This window comes from Myotis daubentonii, chromosome 3 (genome assembly GCF_963259705.1).
Source record: "Myotis daubentonii chromosome 3, mMyoDau2.1, whole genome shotgun sequence".
NCBI lineage: Eukaryota > Metazoa > Chordata > Mammalia > Chiroptera > Vespertilionidae > Myotis > Myotis daubentonii.
Genome location: NC_081842.1, coordinates 172,239,491 through 172,267,482, shown reverse-complemented (window position 1 = coordinate 172,267,482; position 27,992 = coordinate 172,239,491). Strand labels below are relative to the sequence as shown.

The window sequence follows — 27,992 nt, the reverse complement described above, 5'->3', positions numbered from 1 at the left end:
CTATTCTGAGATACACCATTTGTATATATTATTTCAACTAATCCTCCCCAAACTCCTCACATCAACTATGTCAGCTAAACATCACTATGCAGGAGACTGAGAGCAGATGGATGCAAACACAAATTATTTATTTTTCACTTTTTGTAAAAATATGCACCTCTGCACAGACTACCCCTGACATCAATCTTGGGTAGCATTCATATGAGTCTGAAATGTGTGTCTCTCCACTGAAATCCAGATTCTTCTATCCAGCTGCCTACTTGTCATCATTTGTCCCTGCCTTTCACACACATGCTTTATGAATGATTTATATGAAATAACCCCCTGCCCTCATCGCCTACAACTCTTCCCTCACTCACCTTGCTCCAGCCACACTGGCCTGTTTGCTGTTATTCAAATGTGCCAGCCATGCTCTTGTCTTAGGCCCTTTTCCCTCCTGTTTCCTCAGCCTGACATGGAAACATCCCAGATATTGCCTCAGGTATCTATCTGCCTTGCACACCGGACCATCCTGTTTGAAATGGCCACTCTCCTCTCTTTACTTTCCTTCTCCTCTTTCTTCCCCCTTCTCTCTCTTTCCCTTCCTTTTCCCTCCCTTCCCTTCTTTTCCTTTTCAGAAAAGAAACCATCCCTATGTTGCCTCCAGAGGAAGCAAAAGGTTTGGTTCTACTCCAGAGGTTTTCTCACCCTGGGAGGTACTTTACTCCCTGCAGGCATTTCTTCCACCCAGTAAAGGTCCTCTGGTCCCCTGCCTGCTGACTCAGCACCATGACATCCATTAAGGTTGTTTCCAGCCGCAAATAAGACACGCTACTACAGTGGCTAAACGGTGGCCTGGGTTTACCTCGTGCAACAGGATTTCAAGAGTAGGACTCCAGGGCCTTAACATTCCTCTGGTGTTCTGAGATTTAGGAAGCTTTTATCTTCTTTTTTAGATACCCTCATCCTTGGATTGTTACTGGTTGTCTGTGCATTGAATCCTCTGTTCCAGGCAGATAAAAAGAGAACAGAGTAAAGAGCAATGGATAAAGAGTTATCCTAAGTAGTAAGGTTTGAACTTTCTGAAATTGCTGACTTTCAACTATTACTTACAAAAATGGCAATTTTATATGTCTGATTCAAAATCTCGGAAGGAGCACCTTCCCCAGAGATGTCCATTGGCCAAAACGGTGTCACGTAGACACTCGTAGCCTCAAATCAGAGTAAGAGGCAAAGGTTGTGTGAGCCTCTGGGGTAGCCAAGCAGTGCCTGCCATATACAACTTAGCTCTTTCTGAGTTGTTCGTCTTTCAAGACTCTATTCAGCCTCCTGGCTTTGGTACATCCTCCCCAGAGCCTAGGCATCATCAACTCTTTGCTAAATACCTGCTCCACATTTCAGCAGCTTCCCAGGCTATGTGAGAACTTTTAGATATGCTTTGTAATGTCTACAGATCTCAGGGAAGTACATTTCAGGAGTACGGGTAAGCAATGACAAAATCTCAGACCCTCTGTCTAAATAAACTATACTGTTATTTCTGTTCTACTGCATTTGCTCTGTGCTGGCATGACTAGCACACTGCAGCACTGAGCATCTAAATCTTTACATTTCTTACTTTATTTAATCTTCCTAGCAAGTCTTTAGCTTTCTCTCCTATCACTATTTTACACGTGAGGAAACTAAGTCTCAGAGACATTAAATACAGGGCCATTTTGTTAAAAAATGAAAGAGCTTCTATTCAGACCCAGGTCTGTCTCATTTCAAACATCTGCCTGATCCATTGCATTAAACTGTTTTTAAGTAGATCTTTCCAGGGGCAACCATTTCCCACTACACCTAGGACCCCCTGAATCACTCTGAGTGTTTCTTAATGGGGCTAACAACACAGGGAAACTTCACAATTTCTAGGCAGTCACTCCCACAGCTAGAGTTGCCAAATTCTCCCTAATTCTTGGGCTTTGACCTAGTCCTTTGCTCACACATGGATTTGTTTTTGTGGAAAGATCAGAAAGGATATTCTAGATGGAAGGATAGTCTAGAACAGGGGTGGGCAAACTTTTTGACTCGAGGGCCACAATGGGTTCTTAAACTGGACTGGAGGGCCGGAACAAAAGCATGGATGGAGTGTTTGTGTGAACTAATATAAATTCAAAGTAAACATCATTACATAAAAGGGTACGGTCTTTTTTTTTTTTTTAGTTTTATTCATTTCAAACGGGCCGGATCCGGCCCGCGGGCCGTAGTTTGCCCACGGCTGGTCTAGAAAGTAGGAAAAAGTATTTAAAAAGCAAGTATATAAAAAGTATTTAAAAAGCAGCTCAGGGAGAGTGCACACTTCAGCTCGGTTAGAACATAGATAAGTGATTCCAGCACACAAGCTTAGAAGGTCAAGTTCAAATCATATCATTAGAACTTTGACTACCACCAGGGGAATGCAAACTTTCTTCTATCTGCAATGGTGATGTATTCGAGGTTTGGCACAGGAGACTTAAAATACACTTTGTATTTTGTGCTACAACTTAAAGAATAGTTTGAAAAGTGCCGTAAGTACCAATCAGACATGATAATCCTACTGCAGGAATTATTAAGGGAGATTTGAGGGTGTTCTGTCCTTTTCTGTAACATTTTCTTTCCAAGATAGCAATGATATTTACAGTTTGTGCATAAGAAGAGCTGTTAGTTCATAAAGACCAAAAAAATGATTTCCAAAACCCAATTTCCCTAATAAGAATAAAAGTTGCTGCTACTTATATTAAACAAGCAGTGGCCAGGAGCATCTCTTCATTCATGTTGAAACAGTGGCTAAGTTGTAAAACCTGCATGGAAGTTGGAATGAGTATTAGTGCTTCCTTGTCTAGAGTAGAATGCTCACACTTCAGAATAGAATACAAAAATATTGAAGAATATTGAAGAAGTTAAGTGACTCATTTATAAAACAGAAGGAAACACGCAAGAAACTCAGCTAGACTGCGTAAGGTGGTGGTTTTTATTTGTCCAAGTAATGCCACATTATTGAAGTGGCACAGAACACAGTGCATCCATCTGTGAGTCACAAATATGAGTCAGAAACACCATGTGAAGAGCCCTCTGTCTTTTTGATTACTGAAACTGATGTTTTGGTTTGAGTGGGTAATTTACCAGTAGTTAAGATAATGGAGAATTAAGGAAGAAATCCATATTGCAAGAATTGGTTGTGAAAAGGTAAAACAAGGAAATGGGATTATTGACGGAGCTGAGAAGAAATATTCAGGGGATTTCTATGTCTCTATCAAATAAATCAGCCCTTCAGATGACTTGTTTGTGAATGAGTCAGTCAAAAGACAGGGATGTAGGAGAAGCAATTCAAAGGAAGAGAATGCTTTGCAGTTGTGTTCCCTCAAATACTAAGATTTGGAGCAGAAATTATTTCTGTTATTGAAAAGATTTATTGGTAAAGTAACAATGTCCTTTCCAAAATAAGGAGTCTTGGGTAGGAATTGACATCTGAAGAGAAAAATTAATTCACATTGGTTAAAAAGGAAGGACTTCTCTGTCCACTTCAAAATACTGATCTTGTATCCCTCTTTCGCAGGGATTGCTCTTCAAAAAAGCTGAAGTCTGTCATGATGACATAGGGTTTTTATTCCTTGTGTGAAGGCCAAGTGTGAGGTAACGGATCCTCACAGTTCCCCAAGGCACTACAATGCTGAGGCCATTCCCCAAGCCTTACTGGCCCCACCTTACCTTGGGTTTGGGGAAGAAGAGGGACTGCCTAGCCTGATGAAGGCAAGCTGGGACCTGCTCAGGGATGTTTGGTTTAGATTACAGGAAGATTTGATTTCTAAAAATAATGGCAAAGAACAGCGAAGCCTGGAGACTTTGCTTGAGCTCTAATAGAATCATGATACCATTTATTTTGAAAACTTGACGTTTCTGAAAACCCTTCAGATACAAAATCAATGCTAAGTAGTTTTATAGAAATTGGATGCATTTTACATATAATTGCCACCAGAACTGAGGACAGTGATGTACAAAAGCAATGTGGACAGTGCCTTGAATGCACTGTAAGGCACAGTCTGGGTGCCTCACTGGCAGCACATGGCATCAGTATCACATTTCAGGCCTTTACCCTTTAAACTGCCTTAGCTTTTCTTGAGATTTCCAGCTCTGTGTAGTTAGATTACGAGCCTCTTGACATTCATCATATTCTTCTGTAGTCACCATTTTAAGCACATTAGGGAGCCATTGGAGAATAGACAGTATTTTATATCATGATAAAAGCAGTGATAAAGTATAGATAAAGAAAATAGAGCTGCCAGCTGAGCCCAGGGACTCTCAACATGTAGACTTTGAGAAGAGATTAAAGACCTAGGAAGGCCAATGAAGTAGGAAGAAAACCAGGAGAAGCTGATATCTTCAAAGTCAAAATAACACAGGGATAAATTATATCAAATGCTCCTGACACTTTGAGAAAGATGATGACTGAGAATTGACCATTGGTTTGGGCAAGATATTGGGCACTGATGATATTAACAAAAGGGATTTCAAATCTATGAATGCTCTTCCTCATTTTCTCCTCTGTTTTAGATAATTGTTTTTATGCTTCCATTTTATTTTCATAGGTATAGGTCTTTCTTTTTCCTCCTCCTCCTCCTCTACTTCCTCCTCCTCCTCCTTCTCTTTCCCCTTTCTTCTTATTCTCCTCCTCCTCCTCCTCCTCCTCCTTCTTCTTCTTTTTCCTCCTCCTCCTCCTCCTCCTCCTCCTCCTCCTCCTCCTCCTCCTCCTCTTTTTTGGTCTTCTGGTAATTACTTCTAGAGGCCCAGACTAGAGCCTGCTCTGTCACCTAATAATTTAATTTTTAAAATTTTTATTATAGACATTCAATCTTATATTAGTTTCAGTTATACAGCATAATGGTTAGACATTTATACAAGTTACAAAGTGATCTTCTAAAGAGCCTCCCAGACAAGAAAATGTTAAATGAATTTATCACCACTGAACCAGTATTAAAAGGACTTCTTGAAGGAGAAGATGAAGGTGAAGATGAAGGTGAAGGTGAAGATGAAGAAGAAGGTAAAGAAGAAGAAGATGAAGAAGAAGAAGAAGAAGAAGAAGAAGAAGAAGAAGAAGAAGAAGAAGAAGAAGAAGAAGAAGAAGAAGAAGAAGAAGAAGAAGGAAAATATGAATAATAAAATGGCAATAATTACATACTTATCAATAATATTTTAAATGTAAATGGATTAAATGCTCTAGTCCAGTGGTTCTTAACCTTCCTAATGCCGTGACCCTTTAATACAGTTCCTCATGTTGTAGTGACCCCCAACCATAAAATTATTTTCATTGCTACTTCATAACTGTAATTTTGCTACTGTTGTGAATCGTACTGTAAATATCTGATATGCAGGATGTATTTTCATTGTTACAAATTGAACATAATTAAAGCATAGTGATTAATCACAAAAACAATATGTAATTATGTATTGTGAAATATTTATTTCTAATTACAAATAAATGAAATTTTGTCTTGAAGCATGGTGTAGCATGGCTAACAGTCTTAATATAACAACAGTTAAACTACATTGCTACATTTTGCAACAGTATGCGTAAAAAGCCAACATCAGTGCGAAGGTTGAAATTGCTTCTTTCTCACCAGATCAGAAATTCTCAGGGCAGTCTTTGCAAGAGCACAATGAAGATCATCTTCCACAACAAGTCTACTTCTGTATTTAGACTTGATAACCAACAAGCTGGAAAACCCTGTTTCACAAAGATATGTTGTTGGAAATGGAAGAGGAAGGCACAACACAGTCTCAGACAGAACAGGATACGACTGCAAACACTTGACCAGAATTTTGTAACTGGCATTGTAGAGAAATCAGTTCTCGCTGCATCGTTGTTAATAAGTTCAATGAACTCCTCTTGTGCTGTCTCAGGAACATCTTCGACTTTGACTGTGAATGGGCTTCTGGCAAGTGCAAATGGGGTGTCAGGTAGATTTGGAAAGTATGATGAAATTTCATCTGCAAGCATGTGCAAGTCTTCTTTCACAGAAATTATCATCATAATCCTTTTGTCTGGTTCAATGTCATGTTCCTCAAAGAAAGCAGATAAGGTAGGCAACATGTAACTTTTATTTTCATCCAATTTTTTTTTGCCAAAGCTGAAGTTTCATTTGGAATGATCGGATCTTTTCAGACAAATTGAGGCATGTTGCATTTGGTCCTTGCAGTGATAAATTTAACTCGTTCAAGATGGCAAAGATGTCAACCAAGTAAGCTATTTTCTGCAGTTCACTTTTATTGCCGAAAAGTGCTTCGAACTGCGGTCTTGCTTTCTGATTAAAAAACGTTTTGAATTCATCACGAAGCTCAAAAACACGTTTTAAAATTTTTCCTCTCGACAACCATCTCACTTCAGTGTGAAATAGCAGAGCATTGTTCGGCATATCCAACTCGTTGCACAGTTGCAAAAACAGTCGACTGTTTAAAGTGCTCGCCTTTACAAAATTTGACACAGCTTATGACGCTTTTCATTACTTTTTCTAACTCTTGTGGCAGTTTCTTCGTTGCTAATATTTTCCGATGAATCATACAGTGAGTTCCAATGACTTTTGGTGACTCATTCAGTACAAACGTTGAAATCCAGATCAACATCCTAGCATAGCTGGAGCACCATCTGTGCAAACACCACAAACCTTTTCCCAAGAGATCTTACGCTCTTTCAGAAATGAACCAACTGTGTCAAATACATCACATGCAGTAGTTGTCATTTCAAGAGGTTTGCAAAAAAGAAACTCATCTTTAAAGTTGCCATCATTAATATACCTCATGTAAACCAGTAACTGTGAACAATTGGCAACGTCTGTAGATTCATCAAGCTGGATACTAAATATTGGAAGTGGAGCAGATTTAATTTCCTGGATTACCTGATCAAGAATATCAGCAGACATGTCATCTATTCTTCTGCGGACAGTGTTGTTAGATAAGGAAATTGCGCTCAATTTCGTAACAAATTCATCTCCGATCATAACTCGAACAAAGTCTTTGGTGGCTGGCAACAGTAAATCCTCAGCAATGGTGTGAGGTTTCATAGCTCTGGCGATTCTGAGTGCCACCAAATATGAAGCTTCAACGGCTGCTACATTTTGTTTTTGGTACTTGCCACCAGTGTCGAGTCTGGCTTTCTTGAGTCCCTTCTAAAATAGTTGGTATCCTTGCCGGCAAAGCTCAGATGCTTGCCATCAAAATGGTGTTTTAATTTGTTTGGCTTCATAGATTCGGCTGATAGAACTTCACAACAAATAACACATTGTGGTTTCTCAGTTCCTGCTGTAATTATTGAGGTGAAATCATACTGTAAAAAATCGTCACTATATTTTCTTTTCTTAATGTTCTTCTCTACATGATCTATTGTCATGGGATGGTTTGCTAATGAAAATAATATACAACAATAGCTTTAATAATACAAAAGATGATACATGGCATAGTTCAGTCAATACAGTTCATTAAAGTTTCCTATGATTTACCATTCTCTGCTCTTAGCTCCCCCCTGGGTTTCTGATCACTGTCAGTGGCAGGGGGCTTCTTCCTGCTTTCCCTTTCGCCTCCCTGCATTGTGCCTACATATGCAAATTAACCGCCATCTTGTTGGCAGTTAACTGCCAATCTTAGTTGGCAGTTAACTGCCAATCTTAGTTGGCAGTTAATTTGCATATAGCTCTGATTAGCCAATGAAAAGGGTATCGTCGTACGCCAATTACCATTTTTCTCTTTTATTAGATAGGATGGTTATTTTAGGGATTCTAGTATAAATTTAGCTCATCACATTCAACCTTCAAGCAATATTATACCACATCACATATAGTGTAAGATACTGGGCACTGATGATATTAACATTAGTAGACTGGAGTAGACTTGAGGCTGAGGCAATGATTTCCAATGTTATGGTTATTATTTGAGCTTATAGAAAATCATACTGTTACTCCTTCTACCCTGCTACCTTCACCAGAAAAGTAGATATATGGCCTATTCATTCATTTCCACAATGTATTTCATTTCTCTTTTTTGCCTTTGTGCTCTTATTGTTATATGGTTTACTCCTACATGTGTTATAAATCTTACAATACATTGTTATTTTTGTTTCAGTAAGTTATATTTAAAAGAGATTTTAATAAGAAAACAAAACCTTTAATTTGTGTGTGTGTGTGTGTGTGTGTGTGTGTGTGTGTGTGTGTGTGTGTAGATCCAAATTTCCTTCTGGTATCATTTCCTTCTGCCTGAAAGATTTTCTTTAACATTTCTTATACTTAAAGTCTGGTGATGAATTATTTCAACTTTTATATGTCTGGTGGAAGTCTTTTTGGTTGTTATTTTTATTTGTGGGTTGGTTTAGTTTAGATATAATTCTTTACAGTTAAATTGTTTGCTGATGTACAAAATGGAAAAGGATGATACAGGAAAGAGTAAAGCTACTCAAGTAGTATAGTCAATGAGTGGGAGAGAAAGAACAGGGTTCAGAAAAGGCTTGGCTACAGTTGCAGTCATAAAAATTTATATGGTAACAAGAGGGAAGGCTAAACAGATATCTACAGATGTGACTGAGTTGATTGATTTGTTAATGGATCCAATCAAACTGGGTTTAAATCCAAGATCCACTATTAAATAGCTGAGTAGTCTTCAACAAAATTATTTCAACCTTTGAACTTCAGCTTTCAAATCCATAGGATAAAGTTAACACCTTCTCCACAGTGACTGTAGCAATGAAATGAGTTAATATATAACAAACACTTAACATGTAGCCTGGCACATTGTAAGTGCTCAGGACATGTGAGGGGGGAAAAAAGTATAGCTTTTCTTAACTTTATTGCTTAAGTCAAGAAGAAAATATTCCAAGATCTCATTTTTCTGCTTTTACTTTCTCCTCTCCTCCTTCTCTCATCCCTCCTTTCTTCCCAAAAGAACATTTCAAAACCCAAATGCCAAGCTGTCTGCAGATGCAGTGTTCAAGACTGATAACATTTGGAGGCCAGATGTTAACTGACACAAACATTATTAAGTGCTCTGTAGACCGGAGGCTAAGGCAATGATTTCCAATTTTATGGTTATTATTTGAATTTATAGAAAACCATACTGCTACTCCTTCCACTCTGCTACCTCCACCAAAAAAAGTAGATATATTGCCTATTCATTCTCCAGAGATTATAATTTTTTTAAACACAAAGCTCTTGAAATATTAAGTGATGGCATTTCACAAACCTAAGACAGGGAATGCGTCTTCAACGACGACCTCAACACCTACTTGAAGCTCTATGAAAGGTCAATAACTTGCAGAATTTGATCTGAAAACCAATCTAATTTTCTGAAATAATCCTAGAGAAACAATCACAAAAAAATGCTTCAAACCTGTAAGAAGTTTTTACATCAACTGTACTCCCTGAGGATTAGTGTGGGAGCTGTCCCAATGACAGGAAGTCAATAAATGAGCCCTTCTCCTAATGTATTTTTAAATGGCAATAATATGGGTCTTCTATGAATCACTGAGGTGATTGTGTTTAATATACTCACTTGCTCTCTCCATTAATCCTTTGAACAGGCATTGGTTCAGAACTAGCAGTGTGTCCCAAACACAGTGCCAGGCACTAGTTAATATATTGGTAATTACAATCAATGGAGCTTTGAGTTTATGAGAGAAGGGACAAGTGCAAAATTAATAAGCCTACAAATACATGTAGCAAAAAGTCCTAATAGGTATTATGAAGACAAGGGGACCTACTTAATTAATGAGTTGGGAAGGAATTTTTTAGTAGGTGACTTAATCCACAGCTTAAAGAATAAGAAGGCAGCCATAGAAAAAATAGAGAAGAGAACAAGCAAAGACCAGCATTTATTTTTCATTCAAAAAATGTTTATTCAGCACTTTCTCTGAGCCAGGAACTGTCTGAAGCAATGGAAATACAGCAGTGAACAAAACACACATGTGAAAAATTGCTGAGGTGGGAAAGGATTTGGCATGTTTTGGGGACAGAAGGAAAACCTCTGAACCTGATTTATACTGGGCAGAGGAGAGTGTGGTATAAGATGAGGTTGGGGGTGTGGCAGGAGCTAGGAGTGACTTTTTTTTTATTCTTTATTGTTTAAAGTATTACGTATGTCTTCTTTTCCCTCCATTGACCTCTCCCCGGCCACTCCCATCCCCCAGCGCATGCCCTCATCCCCCTAGTGTCTGTGTCCATTGGTTATGCTTGTATGCATACATATAAGTCCTTTGGTTGATCTCTTACCCTCCCTCCACCTCCCCTGCCTTCCCTCTGAGGTTTGATGGTCTGTCCCATGCTTCTCTGTCTCTGGATCTATTTTTGCTCATCAGTTATATTGTTCATTATATTCCACAAATGAGTAAGATCATGTGATATTTATCTTTCTCTGACTGGCTTATTTCACTTGGCATAATACTCTCCATGTCCATCCATGCTGTTGCGAATGGTAAGAGTGCCTTCTTTTTTTATAGCAGCATAGTATTCCATTGTGTAGATGTACCACAGTTTTTAATTCACTCATCTGCTGATGGACACTTAGGATATTTCCAAATCTTAGCTATTATAGGTTGTGCTGCTATGAACATAGGGGTGCATATATCCTTTCTGGTTAGTGTTTCTGATTTCTTGGGATATAGTCCTAGAAGTGGGATCACTGGGTCAAATGGGAGTTCCATTTTTAATTTTTTGAGGAAACTCCATACTGTTTTCCACAGTGACTATACCAGTCTGCATTCCCACTAGTAGTGCACAAGGGTTCCTTTTTCTCCACATCCTCTCCAGCACTTGTCGTTTGTTGATTTGTTGATGATAGCCAGTCTGACAGGTGTGAGATGGTACCTCATTGTCATTTTGATTTGCATCTCTCAGATGATTAGTGACTCTGAGCATGTTTTCAGATGTCTCTTGGCCTTCTGTATGTCCACTTTCAAAAAGTGTCTATTTAGGTCCTTTGCCCATTTTTTGATTGGATTGTGTATCTTCCTTTTGTTAAGTTGTACGAGTTCCCTATAAATTTTGGAGATTAGACCCTTATCAGATATAACATTGGCAAATATGTTCTCCCATTTAGTGAGCTTTCTTGTTGTTTTGTTGATGGTTTCTTTTGCTGTTCAAAAGTTTTTATTTTTATGTGGTCCTTAGTTTCCATTGTTCTAGGAGCTGTATCAGTAAAGATATTGCTATGACATTTGGTGATATTTTTGTTGCCTGTGGAGTTTTCTAAGATTTTTATGGTTTCCCGTCTTACCTTTAAGTCCTTTATCCATTTTTAGTTTATTTTTGTGTATGGTGTAAGTTGGTGGTCTAGTTTCATTTTTTTGCATGTATCTGTCTAATTTTCCCAATACCATTTGTTGAAGAGACTGTCTTGACTCCATTGTGTGCTCTTGCCTCCTTTGTCAAATATTAATTGAGCATAATGGCTTGGGTCTACTTCTGGGCTCTCTGTTCTGTTCCATTGGTCTATATGTCTGTACGTGTGCCAGTACCAGGCAGTTTTGAGAATAGTGGCTTTGTAATATAGCTTGATATCTGGTATTGTGATCCTTCCAACTTTGTTCTTTCTTCTCAGGATTGCTGCAGTAACTTGGGGTCTTTTTTTATTCCATATAAATTTTTGGAGAGTTTTTTTTTTTTACGTCTGTGAAATATGCCATTGGTATTTTAATGAGGATTGCATTGAAGCTATAGATTGCTTTGGGTAGTATGGACATTTTAATGATTTTGATTCTACCAATCCATGAACATGGTATATTCTTCCATTTGTTTATGTCTTCCTCTATCTCTTTTTTTTATGTTCTGTAGTTTTTTGAGTACAGGTCTTTTACCTCCTTAGTTAAGCTTATTCCTAGTCATCTTATTTATTTTATTTTTTTTTTGGTGCAATGATAAATGGGAATTTTTTTTAGTTTCTCTTTCTGTGAGTTCATTATTGGTATATAAAAAAGCCATAGATTTCTTGGTGTTAATTTTGTATCCTGCCACTTTACCGAATTCATTTATTAAGTCTAATAGTTTTTTATGGAGTCTGTAGGGTTTTCTATGTACAATATTATGTCATCTGTGAATAATGACAGTTTTACTTCTTCTTTTCCAACTTGGATGCCTTTTATTTCTTCTTCTTGTCTTATTGTTATTGCTAGCACTTCTAGTACTATAGGAGCAACTTTTAATCCATAGTAAAGAGTTTGGATTTTATTCTAAGTACAATGGCATGATTTGATTTTTGTGCTTTTGCTGTTACGTGGAAAAGGTTTAGAGGATGATGAGAAAGTAGAAGCATGGAGATTCATAGGGTGGATATTCTAGTTCAAGGGAGATTTTAATGCCCTGAAATAGTGGTGGCAGCAGAGACAGAGAAAAGGGTATAGTTTTGATGTAGGATTGTGGACACTTGACCAACTGAAAAACAAAATGGGGGGTTGAAGAAGGAGGTAAAATCATGGATGGTTGTGGTTTGTACAACTAAGTACATTATTTACCACAGCGAGGAAACCAGCTATGTCAGGGGTTGAGTATGAGATGGGTACTGGGAGAGGTTTGGGCTAAAGGTGAAAATAAATTCATGTTTTTCTGGATCAACTCTTACAATTAAATTAATCCAAAAGTGAAATTCACTATCTCATGAGATAAACACATCTCTCATCACTAGTGTATGCAAACGTGCTAAATAAGCATTATCTACAATATTTCAACTAGATTTCAAGCAGAATCTAGAACTGATTTCCAGATGGTATGTGAGAACTTGTTTGTTTTTTTAAAGCAACAATTTATTGAAGCTATTACTGGTTGAATAGGAACTGGTTTTCCCAGATCAATCTCATTTCTTTTGAAGGGAATTTCAATTACTTTTGAGCTATTGTAGGCTTATTAAGCATGCTTATTCATAAATATTTTATTTAATTAATAGATGAATAGATTTTCTTATTGGCAGAACTGCCAAACTTATAAGTGGGAGTGTTTATATCTTGTTAAGAACAAATTGATTATCTTTTATGACAATCTCTTAGGAAAGGTGGGGAATGCAGGCTGGAAAATATTGAGCTAGTAGGATAATCTGTATCACAGCTAGGGCAGCAGTCACACAAAGTAGCAAGGTCCCAAGCATGGTTCCCTCCACCCCAGCTTTATAAAGTCCACATACAATACACATTCCTACACAATTATTCTCATCTGGGAGACCTTACTTTCCCTTAGAATCATTGTCCTATAGAAAGTTATCTTTACTTTTAAGAGTTATATGCATTAGGGGGGTTTAGTGCTACATGCTCAGGCCTAGAATAGTGCCTTGTTTCATAGTGGGTTCCTAATAAGTGGATGTTGAATTAGTGAATGATCATTAACATTACAAAACTACATTAAGCCACACTTGAGAACTAATCTTTCTTCCATCTCCAAAATCTCTGCAAAATGTCTAATCTCAGAGGTACTTCAGAGATCTTCTGCTCATTCATTTACTCATTCATTTCAGGGGGAAGATGGAGGGGTGGCGGGCAGGACACAGAGAGTCCCTGTTTCATTTTAGTGATTTCCACATAGGAACTGGGAGCCAGGTCTCCAGAATCCCAGAGCTTTGCAGCATTACTCTGCTACCTCTGGTTAAACCTTTCTGTGGGGAAAGCAGTTTGGGATTATTGCCATGAATGTTATTTTCAAATCCCCTGGAAGAAAGGGAAGCTGTTTCTAGAATTCAGATGAGCTGCAAATCACAGTTCTTCCTACACTACGGGAAGGAAGTCACAGACTTTGGAAATGGGTTCTTAGGGCTGAACCATGACATTCTGCTGTCGCTGTGACCAGAAGAGGTCTGCTTACCCTCAGCCAGGTCATGGGCTCTCCATCATGCTGGCTGTGACCTCACACAGTGAAGTCCTTCATTAGAAAACAGCACTGGTTGCAGCCTGCAACCATGAATTATACAAGAGTGGACAAAAGTAGGTTAATAATAATGAATAATAAATACAACAATGAATAAATAAGTAATAACCCAAGAATAAACCGTGTGTTTCACATACTCACAACTGTAAGCTTGCCTTTGCCCGCCCCTGGATAAAGGTAGTCACCGTCAAGTGGGTAAGGATGGGCAAGGATGGGTGTTTCTCTGCAGCTTTCCATCTCCAGGGACCAGAGAGCACCCTGGGGTGATGGTCAATATAAGCACATAAATAAATGGTTATTTATTTTTATCAAAATGATAAGCAAGCATTTGAAGATGTTAGTTTCTGAATACAATTGAGGGAAATATTTTGTAAATCTTAAAGAAACAGCATTTTGTTTCATGAATACACCCAACACACACACACACACACACACACACACACATGCACGCACGCACTCTATACACAAACATACACCTTTCATAGACACAAAAGTTTTCAAAATCCAAAACGATTGGGAGTGAGTTCCTTGGATACTGCGGGGACGGTGGGGAAGGATGAGGAAAGGAAACTTTAGACTCTGTGTAGAAACTCTCTTCTGAGGTCAGCCCCTGCCAGAAGTTTGAATCCAAACTGAAATGGCTTTTTTCCAGATGAGAAATAAAACTGTGAGATCCTCACGTCCCCTCAACAAATATTTGTTCTATGCCTTCTGGCATAAGACTCAGCTCTAAGCCCTGAGAATACAAAAATGAATAAGGCACCCTGGTTGGTTTCTCAGTGGTTAGAGCGTCAGTCTGAGGGCCAAAGGGTCTTGGTTTGATTCCTGGTCAAGGGCATATACCTTGGTATGCAAGTTTGATCCGGGGCCCTGGCTGGGGTGCATGGGGGAGGCATCCAATCGATGTATCTCTCTCCCCCTCCTCCATCCCTTCCATGCTCTAAAAATCAATGGAAAAAAATATCCTCAGGTGAGGATTTTGAAAAATGAATGAGACTTAGTCCCTGCTTTAAGGTCACAGGCTAGTGGAGTGAAAGGGATCCCTAAACAGAGGAATGCAGCCCAGTGTGGCAGGTTCTGCGATCAAGAGGGGGGGGGGGGTCCCACTTTAGATTTTTTTCAAAAAAAGCTTCACACTTTGGAACCTCCATTTTCTCCTCTTTGAAATGGATCGAAGAGAATTAGCACGGCAGAGCTAAGAATTCGATGATGTAGAAGATAATCAGTGAGTAATATTTAAGAAAAAAGAGCAAAACTGAGATAGCAGGGCACTTTCCAAAATGGTAGTGAGCTCCTCTGCTGACGTGGAAGTGTAAACCTCTTTGAAGAGTTTGTGATATTTTCAGGGAGGCTATTTGTTAGAATCAGCCAAAGAGACTCAGCAAGAGAAAGACTGAGTTCAAAGAAAAATCTCCTCTGATTCACAAGTGAATTATTCCTGCCTTTGTTACAGAAATTGGGGTGTGTGCAGGTAATTGGGGATCAGAAAACTGCCACCCTGGGGACAATTGCAGGCAGTTCTGCAGCCACCTGGCTTAGCTTGAATTCTTGGAAGTAGAACTTTCTTAGTTTAATAAAAGGTTTCATGAACACCTTGTGGGTCTGCTCTTTATCCCTAGTGTTTCCTCTGAGGCTTATGAATAAGGCTTCAGTCCTATTTCTCCCTCCAAGACTGGCACACAGCCCCACCTGCTCTGCTTGGAGGCTGGGAGGTGCCGCCCGAGGAAGCAGTAGCTGTCTTCTGCCATCTGCTGGCTAGGTCCCTGCACCAGCTCGGGGCTGGCTCTTCATGGATTCCTAGGGAGTGAAAACCAGGAGAGAAAGTGTGGGGCAGAGAGTGTCCCTGCTTTGGGTAAAAAGAAAGAGATGATGCAAACAGAAGTTGATCCAAGAAAACTTGTCCCATCCTGAGGATTTGTGTACAGAGCTCATCATCTGAAATATCCATGCCAGAGACTTCCCTATGCGAGTTTGTTTTGTTGGTGGAGAACACCGCAGTGTATTTTATTTATTTGTAGATTATTGACTCACAAGGCTTATCAAATAAGTTAATGCCACATCTCCATCGACTCATTTGAAGGGAAGAGCAGAAACTCATGCCAGTGGGAACTGAGATAAGGGTAAGGAGACAGGAAGAGAGAGGAGATAGGAAAGACATTTCACACTAAATTGCAGTATTCTTTGGTTGGTTCGCTGACAGTTGTTGGAGACTATTTACAAGGCTCTAATCCAGATGTCTGGGACGCAAAAGTGAGCGACATTGGGTCCCTTCTCCCTTAGAGATAAGAATCTCTTAGGGAGCAGCTACATGACTGGAGAATAAAGGAGAGAGGAGCAAGTACCACACGCAGTAAAGGAGTGCAGGAGAGCACAGAGGAGGAGCATGCACCTCCATGGAACCAGCTGCAGTGTCAGGGAAAACTGACTAGAAGAGGTGATATGAGCTGGATTTGAAGACAGTGGCATACGGGAGACAGTGGTGAGAAGGGCATTCCGGTTACAGGGAGCACCCGTCTTCATACACAGCATCACCCACGACCACCGCTGCCTCCAAGGAGCTGAGAACTCTGGATATAAAGCAGGAGAAAGTGGTTAAAATATTAGTTCTCAGGCAACAAGCCGTTGATCAGTCCAGGGCACTCGTCCGAAGCAGGGAGGGGCAGGCAGAATCTCGTGGGAGGGCAGCCTACAGGATCCTGGACCTCAGAGAGTGGGGCTGGGACAGGGGATGGGGGGCGGGGGTGTCTCTGGTCCTAGAAACACTGTTTCAGTCCCTGTGCTGGATAATGACAGCCCCTTCCTGGCAGTACAGTCAAATATTCCAAAACTCATGATTGACATCCTCTCGTAATTACCTGAAATTCTGAGTGGCCTCTTCTGAAGACCTAAATACTGAAGTAGCTCCAAGCTCAAGGATATCAACTACAATGTTATTGCAAATCATAAGTATGAGGGGCAACAGGAGGAAAAATGCTCTAGAAACAATGCTACAGCTTCTGGATGAACCAGTAAGTAGCCCACGGAAAATGATAATTCTGGAAACTGCACTACAATGCAAAATACTTGTGAAGAAAAGTCAAGATCCAATCTTGCAGGGAAAATGTTCAGAAGGAAAAACACTAAACTGCAAATAAAAGCAGTATATTTTTCTCTATTAATCTAAACTACAAATAAAGTCGGTGTTTTTTCTCTATTGTCTGTTTTATATAATATTCTTATATTACCTTTGTAATATTTTCTAGTGTAAAGAAACCTAACGGTGAAATGTGCTGGATTAAGGCAGAGGCAAAAATTACCCTAAATAAATAATGACCCCATTTATGTGTTTGTTTCTGATATTTCAGATTCCATTTTCTTCTCGAATTGTGCTCCCATTTGTATAGCATATTCACTTTGCTTCAGTGTGTCCTCAGTCTCCCCTTGCCCACACCCCTCCTCCCACCCTGGATCTGTGGGACGCATTGTGATGTCTGCTCGCTAATTGTGCTGTGACTGGGGCTGGTGTCTGGTTGGTGATTCATGTTTGTTCCTAAGTTGTACATCTGTGTTGGTTGCTTTGAAACAGTGCCCCAGGGAATATGAAAGGCCATTTGTCTCACTGAGACGGCTTCTTTGGACCAGAGAATTCTTCCCTGGCTTCTTCTGAATTCCAGCAAGCTCTTCTCCGAGTTCAGGCAGGGTAAAGAAGAAAGGGAAAAAATGGGGCGGGGGGCGTGGCCAGCATGGAGAGAGTTTTGGTATCTGGATCTAGTCCTTGCTTACCTGGCAAGACCAAACTTTCCTGAACCTGACACTGGGGGCAGAATGCCTTGTGGACTTATTTTCCGCCCACCAGGAATACCTCTGGCAGAAAAGAGAGCAGAGTGAGCCCGGGTGGAAACCCTCAATGGAAAAAGTTCTGAGAGTGTGGTAGGCATACCCACTGGGTGCCTCTTCTAAGATTTTAGCACATGTATACACAGCAGTGATATTCATATGTCATTACTGGTACCTCATGGGCACTGAACAGTTCAATGGGCACAGGCTGAAGGTAGTGATAGTGATGAAGGTAGAGGCCAGGCCCGTGCTGCTCCAGACACCAGCCCTTTCATTAGGAGATCACCTGCACGGTCACCTGGAGGGCCTGGGACAGTGGCTGGCTGCCAGCTGGAACAAAAGCATTTCGATGTTTTAATATCTGTAAAGTCTGTACAGATCAGATACATACCAAATGAATAACAACATCAACACTCATGAAGTTTCACAGCTCATGCCCAGTCTTAAGCTTTATGGAATCCCATCCTCATCTTGGCAGAACCTACCCTCTTTGTCCTCAAGAAGAGTTCAGAGCCAGCATCAGGACCTACTGGTTCTACAGGATCCGGGTGGCCCAAAGGAGCCCTCATCCACAAAGGAGCTCTTCATTTTGCTCAACAACTAGTATAAATCTTGCCCAAGGAAAGTTCAAAAGTCAGCTTTCATCATATTTTCAATGGGCTTACAACATAGCCTTACCTTCGGGCAGGCGGGCAAGCAGGCTGGTACGTGTGAACCACTGGCCACCTGCCTGCTCGCTCACAGTCTGTGAAGGGCAGCCCATCCCAGCCATGTAGCCTGCTGTGAAAACCTGTAAGGCCCAAATGAGTATTAGATTGTTGTGGCCTTTCCTTGACCTTTTCAGGGGAGTCGCTGCTAACTGCTTCTTATCAGACGCCTGGAGTTTGTGGGTTGGTGGAAGCCTCTTCTCAGAATGGTCTCCGGGGAAGCAGGATAGCCCTGCCTTCTGTCATTTCTCCTTTCAATTAAAAGGTTTCTTGTTTCAAGGAAACCTACAGCTTCAGGGTAATTTGCTACCTTCCCTGTCTCATTCAAGATAACAGCCAAGGTTGCTCATAATCTGACTGACTCTCCACATACCAAACACAAATTCTGTTTGAATCCAGAGACTGGAGGGAAATTGCACCCTGTCACCCAGCAGGGCTTTCGGGAACTCTGCAACCAGAGTGGAGAAATGAGTTGGAAGACTAGGGTGTTCTAATTCTCATTCTGTGACATTGAGCAACGTATTTAAAATTTCTCTAAGCCTCATGTCCCTCAAATGTACAGTGGGATCTACATTTACAGGGTTGTGATGAGGGGGCAAGTGGAATAATGAGTCAGGAAGCAATTTGTAAACTAAAGAAATATAAGCCAAATCCTCGCCAAAAGACCAGGTTGTAAGAACTAGTGAGAGAAAAGAACCATGCACGTAGAACTAAGTGATGGCAGCTGGATGAGTACAGAGGCAGCCCACTGTTGTGGTGTGACTTGGCAAAGAGAACATCCCAGCCCCGCACCTTCTCCAACACCTGCCTGCAGAGCGTTAGCCGTGGAGCAGTGAGTGGTTTAGAGAAATGCTGGGCAAGAGGGTTACCGTCACTTTGAGGCTCAGGGAGGCTGTGCACACAAGGAAAGTGTAGAGGAGATGATGGAGAGCATGGGAAGGACACACGGCGCCTCAGGCAATACCAGGATGGGCACATCAGAGAAAATCTCTACTGCCCCTGTGTGTTGACTGACCAGAGCTTGTTCAAATAATTTTGGGCTTGAGGGTACCTACCCCCAGTGAGGGAGACTGACCAGAAATCTTAATGGCACGCCCCTGCTGGAGCGAGTGGTGGTACCCTCCTTCAGAGATAAAACTCTGCAGCCCTCGAGGGAAACTTGACATTATCAGATTAAGTCCTCCTCTGTGGTTAACCTTGCATGTGAATATTAAATCTCAAATTGGACCTCCTAGCTAGTCAGCCAGTGGGTGATTTCAGGATAGCACTTTGTCCGGAAACATTCAGAAATATGGGTGTTGCCTCTTTAATGACACTGTGAGAGTTATTTCTGGCAGGAAGAAGTCTCCCCACTGGGAAGACTCACTCAAGCGATGGCTCAGTGTCTGACACCTAGAGCGCTGTTAGCGCTGCCTCCGGGCCGCTTATCATCACCGAGTTATTTTGTGGTCGGCTCTCATTTTGAAATTGTCAAAGTTGCTGCTCTGCTCCGGGATTCCAATCCTGGCTCTGTTCTTTGCTAATGACTGAACTTCTGTGGGAGTGTTTCCTTTATGCAAAGTGAGAATAGTAAGGACTACAACTCAAAGCTGTTCGGAGGATTAAAACTTTCCATACAGTGTGAAGTTTTACGTCAAGTGCCTGGCACACATCAGCGTGCATTGTCTGTGTGTCCGACGCCCTCCTGCGCGCTGCCACGTGACCAGAGTTTTCTGCTCTCTTTTTCAGCTTTGATGTGGAAAATGGCCCTTCCCCAGGTCGCAGCCCGCTGGACCCCCAGGCCAGCTCTTCCTCTGGGTTGGTACTTCACGCCACCTTTCCCGGGCACAGCCAGCGCAGAGAGTCCTTTCTCTACAGATCGGACAGCGACTATGACCTGTCACCAAAGGCGATGTCCAGAAACTCTTCGCTTCCCAGCGAGCAGTGAGTACCAGCTCCGTCTGGCTCCCCGGCTCACTCTGACCTCATCTTAACCCTGTCTCAGCAGCAGCAGCAACACTTCCCCCTTAGCCCACAGGGAGGAGCCAGGAGGAAAATGAGTGTGAGCAGAGGTGATGGTGATGACCATCGTGAGGACTTTAATGCTCTAGAGCTAGGGTCTCCAAGGGTGTCACACGCCTCCGGCCCAGTGTTCAGTTCACATCTGTGACTGATATTTTTTTGGCCTCACTCTCTGAACTGCTAAAGCGTTTATGAGAAGATGAGAACCTTAACACTTCTTACAAATCGCACTTAAATTTTCCACAGCGTGTGCGACATGAGGCTACAGTAGAGAAGAAAAATGGTGGTTGGTGACACGCGTCCTCTCTCGGTGGCCTTTGCTGGGTGACATTTAATCGTCTGCCTTCCAGCCACATGTCTGTGTCCTTTCTCTGGAACATAAACACAATGCCCACTTGTTGCCCGGCTCCTTGGTGAGACACGACACACATACTCCACCGTCTTATTAAGCACAGCTCATGTTCTGTTTTGCTGCTATTAATTGTAGATCTCTAATTTTCATTTAAAGAACAACGGCGGAATTGTGTTACTTGTTTATTAAATTTTCGAAACCAAATAAAATTGGATGCTGAAATGCATGCCTTAAAAGGTTTCTGGGCACACGTACAGTTGTTTTTAACATCATATGTTATAAAAATATTCGTAGCTCCCTTCAGGCGCCAGCCTGGAAAATTCCACTGGGCTCTCTTCCTCTATTGGAAAGGAAGCTAAAAAGGGTCACCCTCTTGTGAAAGGGGCAGGGGGCATTTTAAAGCTACCAGTAAGAAAACACTCCCCAGGGCATTTCTGCTAACCAATTTTAATAGAAGCACCCCTGCCCTAAAATAATCATTGGGTAGGCCGAAATTCACTTATTCATTCACTTGGCAAATATTTCCTGAATCTCCCCTCTGTGACAGGCAGTATACCATATACTGGGGCGGGGGGGGGGGGAGGGGAGGGCTGGAAGGGGTCAATGGGTGGAAAAGGGGACATCTGTAATACTTTCCACAATCAAGATACATTTTCTTTTAAATTAACAAAACAGTGGAAAAATCGCAGATGAGTTAAAAACCAACAGCAGATATTCTCAGAAAGGTTACATGCTCTCAGGGCAGTTAAGTAAGGAAGATGAGAGGAACACCCATATAACCCTACTATGAGTGGGATCAAACATTTAATGCGTGCGTACCAAGGGCCAGGTGCATTGACATATGTTACCTCTTTTATCTTCACGACAATCCTGGTGCCATTATCGTCTCCACTGTATAGATGACGAAACTGACTAAGAGACTGAGAAACCTACCCCTCTCCCATGACGATATGCCATGCTATGTCCAATGACCATATTATAACTGTTGGACTCTAGCCACCTATGTTCTTCAAACTGCAAGGTAGACTCTACTACCAGGTAGAAAACAGATGGATGCACATTTGAGGTGCCTGAGGCTGGAAGAGAGGTAACCATTTTGCTGCAGATCATGTAGAACCAAGGAAGTTTCTGACCAAAGGGAGAGGAGCTTTGACAGTGGATATACCTGGAATTCTCTCTTCTGCTAAGAGTAACACCTTTCTAGTCTTCCTGTGTGGGGAGCACGGGACATTTAGTGAGCTGGAAGTAATTAGAGCTCATTCACATGGCATCTCACAGATGAAAGACTGTCTTTGGGAGGCTGATAACAGTTCCCCAAACTCATGCCAAATAGCAGGATGGGTTTCAGTTTCATTTCTGAGGCTCCTCAGAAGGTTCTAATCAAACTTCAGATTAAACTCTGATGATTTCTTACTTAGAATCAAAAGGTTATAGACATTTTGTGCTGGGGTCCAACCCCAGCAGGTCCAGGGGTTCCCAAAGGCGTAGACGGAGTCGGCGAAGAAGGAAGGACACGGAGACAGTGTTCAGTTGATCAGCAGCCTAGCCAGGATCTCTAGCCAGGATCTCCAGCCAAGTTCTGGTCTGGATCTCCAGCGAAGTTCTGGTTAGGATCTCCAGCCAGGTTCTGTGTCCATGTTCTCTTGCTAGGTTCTCCAGGTTCTCCAGCCAGGTTCTGTAGCCATGTTCCCTCGCTAGGTTCTCCAGCCAGGTTCTGTCCATGTTCTCCAGCCAGGTTCAGTCACCAGGTTCTAGTCAGGTTCTCTTGCCAATTTCTGTAGTCAGGTTCAGTCCAGGATCTTTTGCCATGTTCTCTCGCTAGGTTCTGTCTCTAGGTTCTGAGGCCAGTTTCTGTCCAGGATCTTTTGCCATGTTCTCTCCAGCGAAGTTCTTCTGTCTCTAGAGAACGTTCTGTGTAGGTTCTGTGCCTTGGTTCTGTCTTCTAAGTTCTGTGTCTCGCTGTCTTGTTACATCTGTATTTATACCAGTTGTTCAATCCTATCAATCTCTAGGGGAATCCTGTTCCAGGGGTTCCCAAAGGTGTGGACGGAGTCGGCGAAGACTATCCACCCTCTTCCTATGGTGGAGTCCTATCCGTCCCGAGTGCGGGGCGCTTACCTAGGGGTCCCTGTTCGGGCACCAGATGCTGGGGTCCAACCCCAGCAGGTCCAGGGGTCCCTAAAGGTGTGGACGGAGTTGGCGAAGAAGGAATGACACGGAGATAGCGTTCAGTTGATCAGCAGCCTAGCCAGGATCTCTAGCCAGGATCTCCAGCCAAGTTCTGGTCTGGATCTCCAGCAAAGTTCTGGTTAGGATCTCCAGCCAGGTTCTGTCCAGGTTCTCCAGCCAGGTTCAGTCACCAGGTTCTAGTCAGGTTCTCTTGCCATGTTCTATAGTCAGGTTCAGTCCAGGATCTTTTGCCATGTTCTCTCGCTAGGTTCTGTCTCTAGGTTCTGTTGCCAGTTTCTGTCCAAGATCTTTTGCCATGTTCTCTCCAGCGAAGTTCTTCTGTCTCTAGGTTCTGAGTAGGTTCTGTCTTCTAAGTTCTGTCTTGTTACATCTGTATTTATACCAGTTGATTCCAATCCTATCAATCTCTATTCCAAAGGTTAGGGCGTTTCTTATCTCCATTCCAGGGAGTAAAGATTATGTAGCTTAAGCATGATTGTTCGTAGTTAAAGTGATTAATTACCCGCCTGGCACTTAGTTAAGAGGTTTTATTCCCTCCCTAACTTCAGGGGAAAATCCCTACCTGGGGAAACAACCTTTCTCAGAGACCTTGGTTAAAACACATAGTGCCAAGAAGGTGAGCAAACATATTAAGAACAGTATGCCATATATGCCAGGTCCCTTGAAACAGCAAGCATGGACTGGCTCCCGGCAATTTTGAAGCTGAAGAGACCTTAATGATCACAGTCCAACTCAGTCTATAGCTGCAGAAACAAAATCTAATTCTGAAATGCCTCTGTATTCGGAATCCCTAATACTAATGGTTTACCCTCTTTTCAGTTTTACCAAGCAGCAAAATGTTTCCCAAACTTTAGAACTAATATAGCATTGCCAACTTTAAATTGAGACAAATAGAGATCATATATGTTATCTAGTATCATTCTCAATTGTTAAAATAAAAAGTAAGAAGGCACACTTTCATAATAAACAGCAGCCCTTCTCAAGAAAAAACAGTTGGCAACATAATCCCCTCCTATTATAGACACTAAAAATAAGATGCATTAGAATCTTTGCATGGATAAAAATAGCACAGCATTTGGTGTTGCAAACATTTCAACATTACATTAAAATTTTTACATATTTGTCAATTTAGGAATTTATATTTCTCAACAAAACAAGAAGTGAAGCTTGAACAATATCCATATTTATCTGGCATTTTATTTTACCAGGACCATGTTGGAAAACCCAGTATCCCACAGGTATATTGAGTTAAACGGAAGGAATGCTTTTGAAGATATTGCATTCAATTATTACTCTTCGCGGTGAATTGAAATAGAGCAGGGGTGGGGAGTGTCTGGCCCGAGGGCCATATAATGCTCTAGAAATCATTTGGTCTGGCCCTGCCAAGGCACTGGGGGTGAGTTAATTAGATGTTTGACCTAATACAGCAGGCTAATTTCTAAGTTGATAATTTTGTATGGCCCGCGAATGATGTTATAAATATCCAAATGGCTCTTGCCAGAAAATATGTTCCCCATCCCTGTATAGGACTGGCCCTGTTGCTCCCTGCTTTAAACTCTCCAGTATCTCTTCTCAACTTTTTAAAGCCACCATTTATGTGTGCATTAAGATGTCTCTAGAGCAAATAGTCAAGGGAACTGAGACCCAACAACCAAGAGGAAAAGCAGAAATAACAGCCCACCTGCTGATTGATTGACTACCCAAAAATACTACAACACTGTGGTGTCTAAGACTTGAGTTAGACTTACTACTATCCCACATGGCTTTAAGACACTAAATTATCTGTAAACAAAAGCACACATTTATCGAGCATTGCCTATGTGCTATGTACTATTTAAAGTACTTTATAGATTTTAACTCATTTAATCTCCATAACCCCAATATGGTTGGCACTATAATTTTCTTATCTTAAAGATGAGGACATTGGAGCACAGAAAGATTAAGTAGCCTGCCCAATAAATGGGGGACCAACGCTTAAAACTCAGGGAGTCTAGGCAATTAAACCATAGGATATCCAGTACATAACAGACACTAAAGGAGGATGAAAAATAAAAAATAATGGTATTAACCTCTGACTACTTTTCCAGATGTTATGAGGATCATATTCATAGTTTCTTTAAAAAAAAAAAACTTACTTGAATTTAGGCACTTTGCTAACAAATTGAACATCTGTATCTTCCAGGGAGGTAAAAAAAATTAGTAAGTCAATAGGCAGTTTTAATACTCTCAGGTAAGGGCAATCCTAGAAAGGTATGCACAGGACTTTGAGAGGTCCAGCCCGGCAGGGTAGGTAGCCCAGCTGAGGAGTTATTGCTAAGCTGGGAGACAGCAAAGAAGAAGTGGGTGCACGAGGAAGGGCAGTGTGCTAACTAACTCTCTAGTCGTCAGGAGCATTGTGGGAAACCACAGCTCAGTGTAACCGAGGCCAAGAATGTGAGCGGAAGAGAAAATGGTGAAAGATGAGGCTAGAGAAGTAAGCAGGAACCTCATCATGAGGGGCCCAGGCTAAGGAGCTGGCCTTTATGCTGCATGGGAGCTAATAAAAATTTTGAAGCAAGACTATACATAATCAGAGGAATGTCTTTGAGAGATAGCTCTGATTACAGTATGAAGACTGGTTGGGAGGGTTGGCAAACTTAAAGGCTAGTATCCAAGAGCCAAATGGGAGACTTTGGTAATCCACAAAACAGAGGATGGTGATCTAGCTTAGAGCAGATCCAACGGGCAGTTAATGCATACTTGCAAGTTAGGATCAGCAGGGATTGTGGTTGACTGTGAGGTTCCAGTCTTGACCAACAAGATAGGTGGTTGCACTATTCCCTAGGGCCAAGAACATTCTCTTATCACATGAAATGATGTATACGAAGATGCTTTGTAAACTGTAAAGTACAACATAAATTGTTCCCTTGAGTGTGATGGGGGCAGACATGACTATCCTAAAGAAGTTCTCACCAGCTGGGAAGACAGACCTACAATTGTTTAATTATAATAGTAATGACGCCAAATACTAACAAGAATAACTGTAAATAACTGAAGAGCTTTTATGTGCAAAGCACTAAGAGTTGCATCCCACTTTACAGCAGAAGAAATTGAGGCATAGAGAGATTGCCTGATGTTTCCTAATTAACAAGAGAGCCATTGAGAAATAAACCAGTGCTGGCTGGCTCCATATAATCTATAATAATAAAAGCATAATAAGCTAATTAGACCAGACATCCTTCCAGGCGTCCTTCCAGATGACTTTCTGGACGAAGTTGGAGCTGCGAGGGAAGCCCGGGACCCGGGTGCCAGAGGGAAGCTGGTGCCAGCAGCCGGGGGAAGGAAGGCCTACTCTTGAACGAATTTCATGCATCAGGTCTCTAGTAGTATATGTGTCTCTATAAGTCAGACTAAAATAAATGTTGCAAGAGAAAATACAAGTGAAATTCTATGTGTGGGTATGAAACAGAGAAATTAATATGATCCAGTAGCATAAGCATTTTTGCTTTCCAGAAAACTATTTAATTGAGACCTACACTCAATTCTAAGACCCAGTGTTCTCATCTCCAATTACTCTATCAAATTGTAATGTGATGATGTTGTCACTAGATGGCGCTAGTGCCATGGTTCTGAATATCTGGCCTCCTTGGGGAGTCACTGCCCTCTCTAGTGGTTTAGGAAACTAAATACATCGCTTTTCCATAACCAATCAAGTAGTTTGTTATTTCCATGTCATTTTATTCTTAATGATTAACATATCAAATTCTGATTTAAAGTTTTAGAGAAGCTTCATAAATCATCCATCTGTACTCAAATATGAGTTTTTTTGTTTTGCTTTGTTTTTTCCTGTCCTTGCTATAAATTACCTATGAATTCGCTGATCATTTCTCTAGCAGCTATTGACCTACAGAGTTAGCTTTTGCAGCTCATATCCCTTTAAGGGAGCCAGTGCTGGGGATCTGCATGTCCATCTTCTGCTTCTCAATGTTCTGTTCTCCTAATCTTCATAAGTTCCGTAATAGCCATGTTGACATGGGGCCCTCTTAATGTTTGTTTACCACCCTTTAACCATTAGTTTGTATAGTAACTCCTCATTATGCAACACTACATCCATCAGCTTGAGATACTACATATGCGATTTGCTTATATTATTTAGCTTTTGTCGACTCCAGAAATCCAGGAGCCATAGATGATCTTCTTAACTCCATTACCTTATCACCAACTCAACCCAGTGTCTTCAGAACAATGTAAACTTCACAGCAAAAATCTGAACACACAGCAAGATAGTTCACCCATCTGAAGTTCATCTCAGGAAAATAGATTGAGAAGGGGCAGTCCTAGATGCAGGGCAGCACCTTGCATTGGTCACAACTGCTCATTTCCTTGGCTCCTTCCGTGAACCCCGAGGGTCTTCCATTGGCTCTCTCTAAACATGTCCCCAACCTCAGGAAGCCATTCCTGCCATTGCTTTCACAATCCCTGTGGTTGTAGGTCACTTCTAAATCTATACTCTAATTCCCATAGTTCAGTCTTCCTGCTTGATGTCTGCCACAAATCTCTTAAAACCCAGCATGTGGGAAAGTGACACAACTCCTCCACCAGTTCCTCCTCACTTTTCCATTTCTATTCATGACTTCACTATTTTCCCAGGTACCCATTTTTGAACTGAAAAGAACACCTCTTTATGACCCCTATCCTTGCCAAGATGTTTGCTAGTAGGGTTTCTTCCCATTGTCTTTTTCTATTTCTTCCTCTGCCTCACCTACTTCCTCTCATCTGAATGACTGTAGTATCCCCCTATTTTCCTGGCTCTGTCTTCTCTTCCATGTATCTCTTGTTGTCAATAGCATTTTTCTTTCTAGAGCACTTTTCTCTTTGCCTGTCTCACAAAAACCTTCACTGGCACATTTTTTGCTTCTGAGTTGAGCACCAACTCCACAACCATTGTCGATTCTGTCCATAATATGGGTATGGGGGAACTTCTAGTCTGATCCTCTACAATGTGCTTAAGCTCCACCCAGACAGCCACAGAGCATCTTGCTGAGTATGTTCAGTACTTTCCATTTCAACACCTTT

The 27,992-nt window shown here is 41.3% G+C and overlaps 1 protein-coding gene across 2 annotated transcripts in view; it reads left to right on the top strand.

The window, feature by feature from the left end:
* The window catches only part of PDE4B (phosphodiesterase 4B), a 427,958-nt gene that overhangs the window by 282,787 nt on the left and 117,179 nt on the right, over nt 1–27,992 (top strand). For both annotated transcript variants that reach the window (XM_059689266.1, XM_059689267.1), the window contains one exon: nt 20,123–20,317. In XM_059689266.1, coding sequence (XP_059545249.1) covers nt 20,123–20,317 — 195 coding nt within the window. The remainder of the gene's footprint in view (nt 1–20,122; nt 20,318–27,992) is intronic.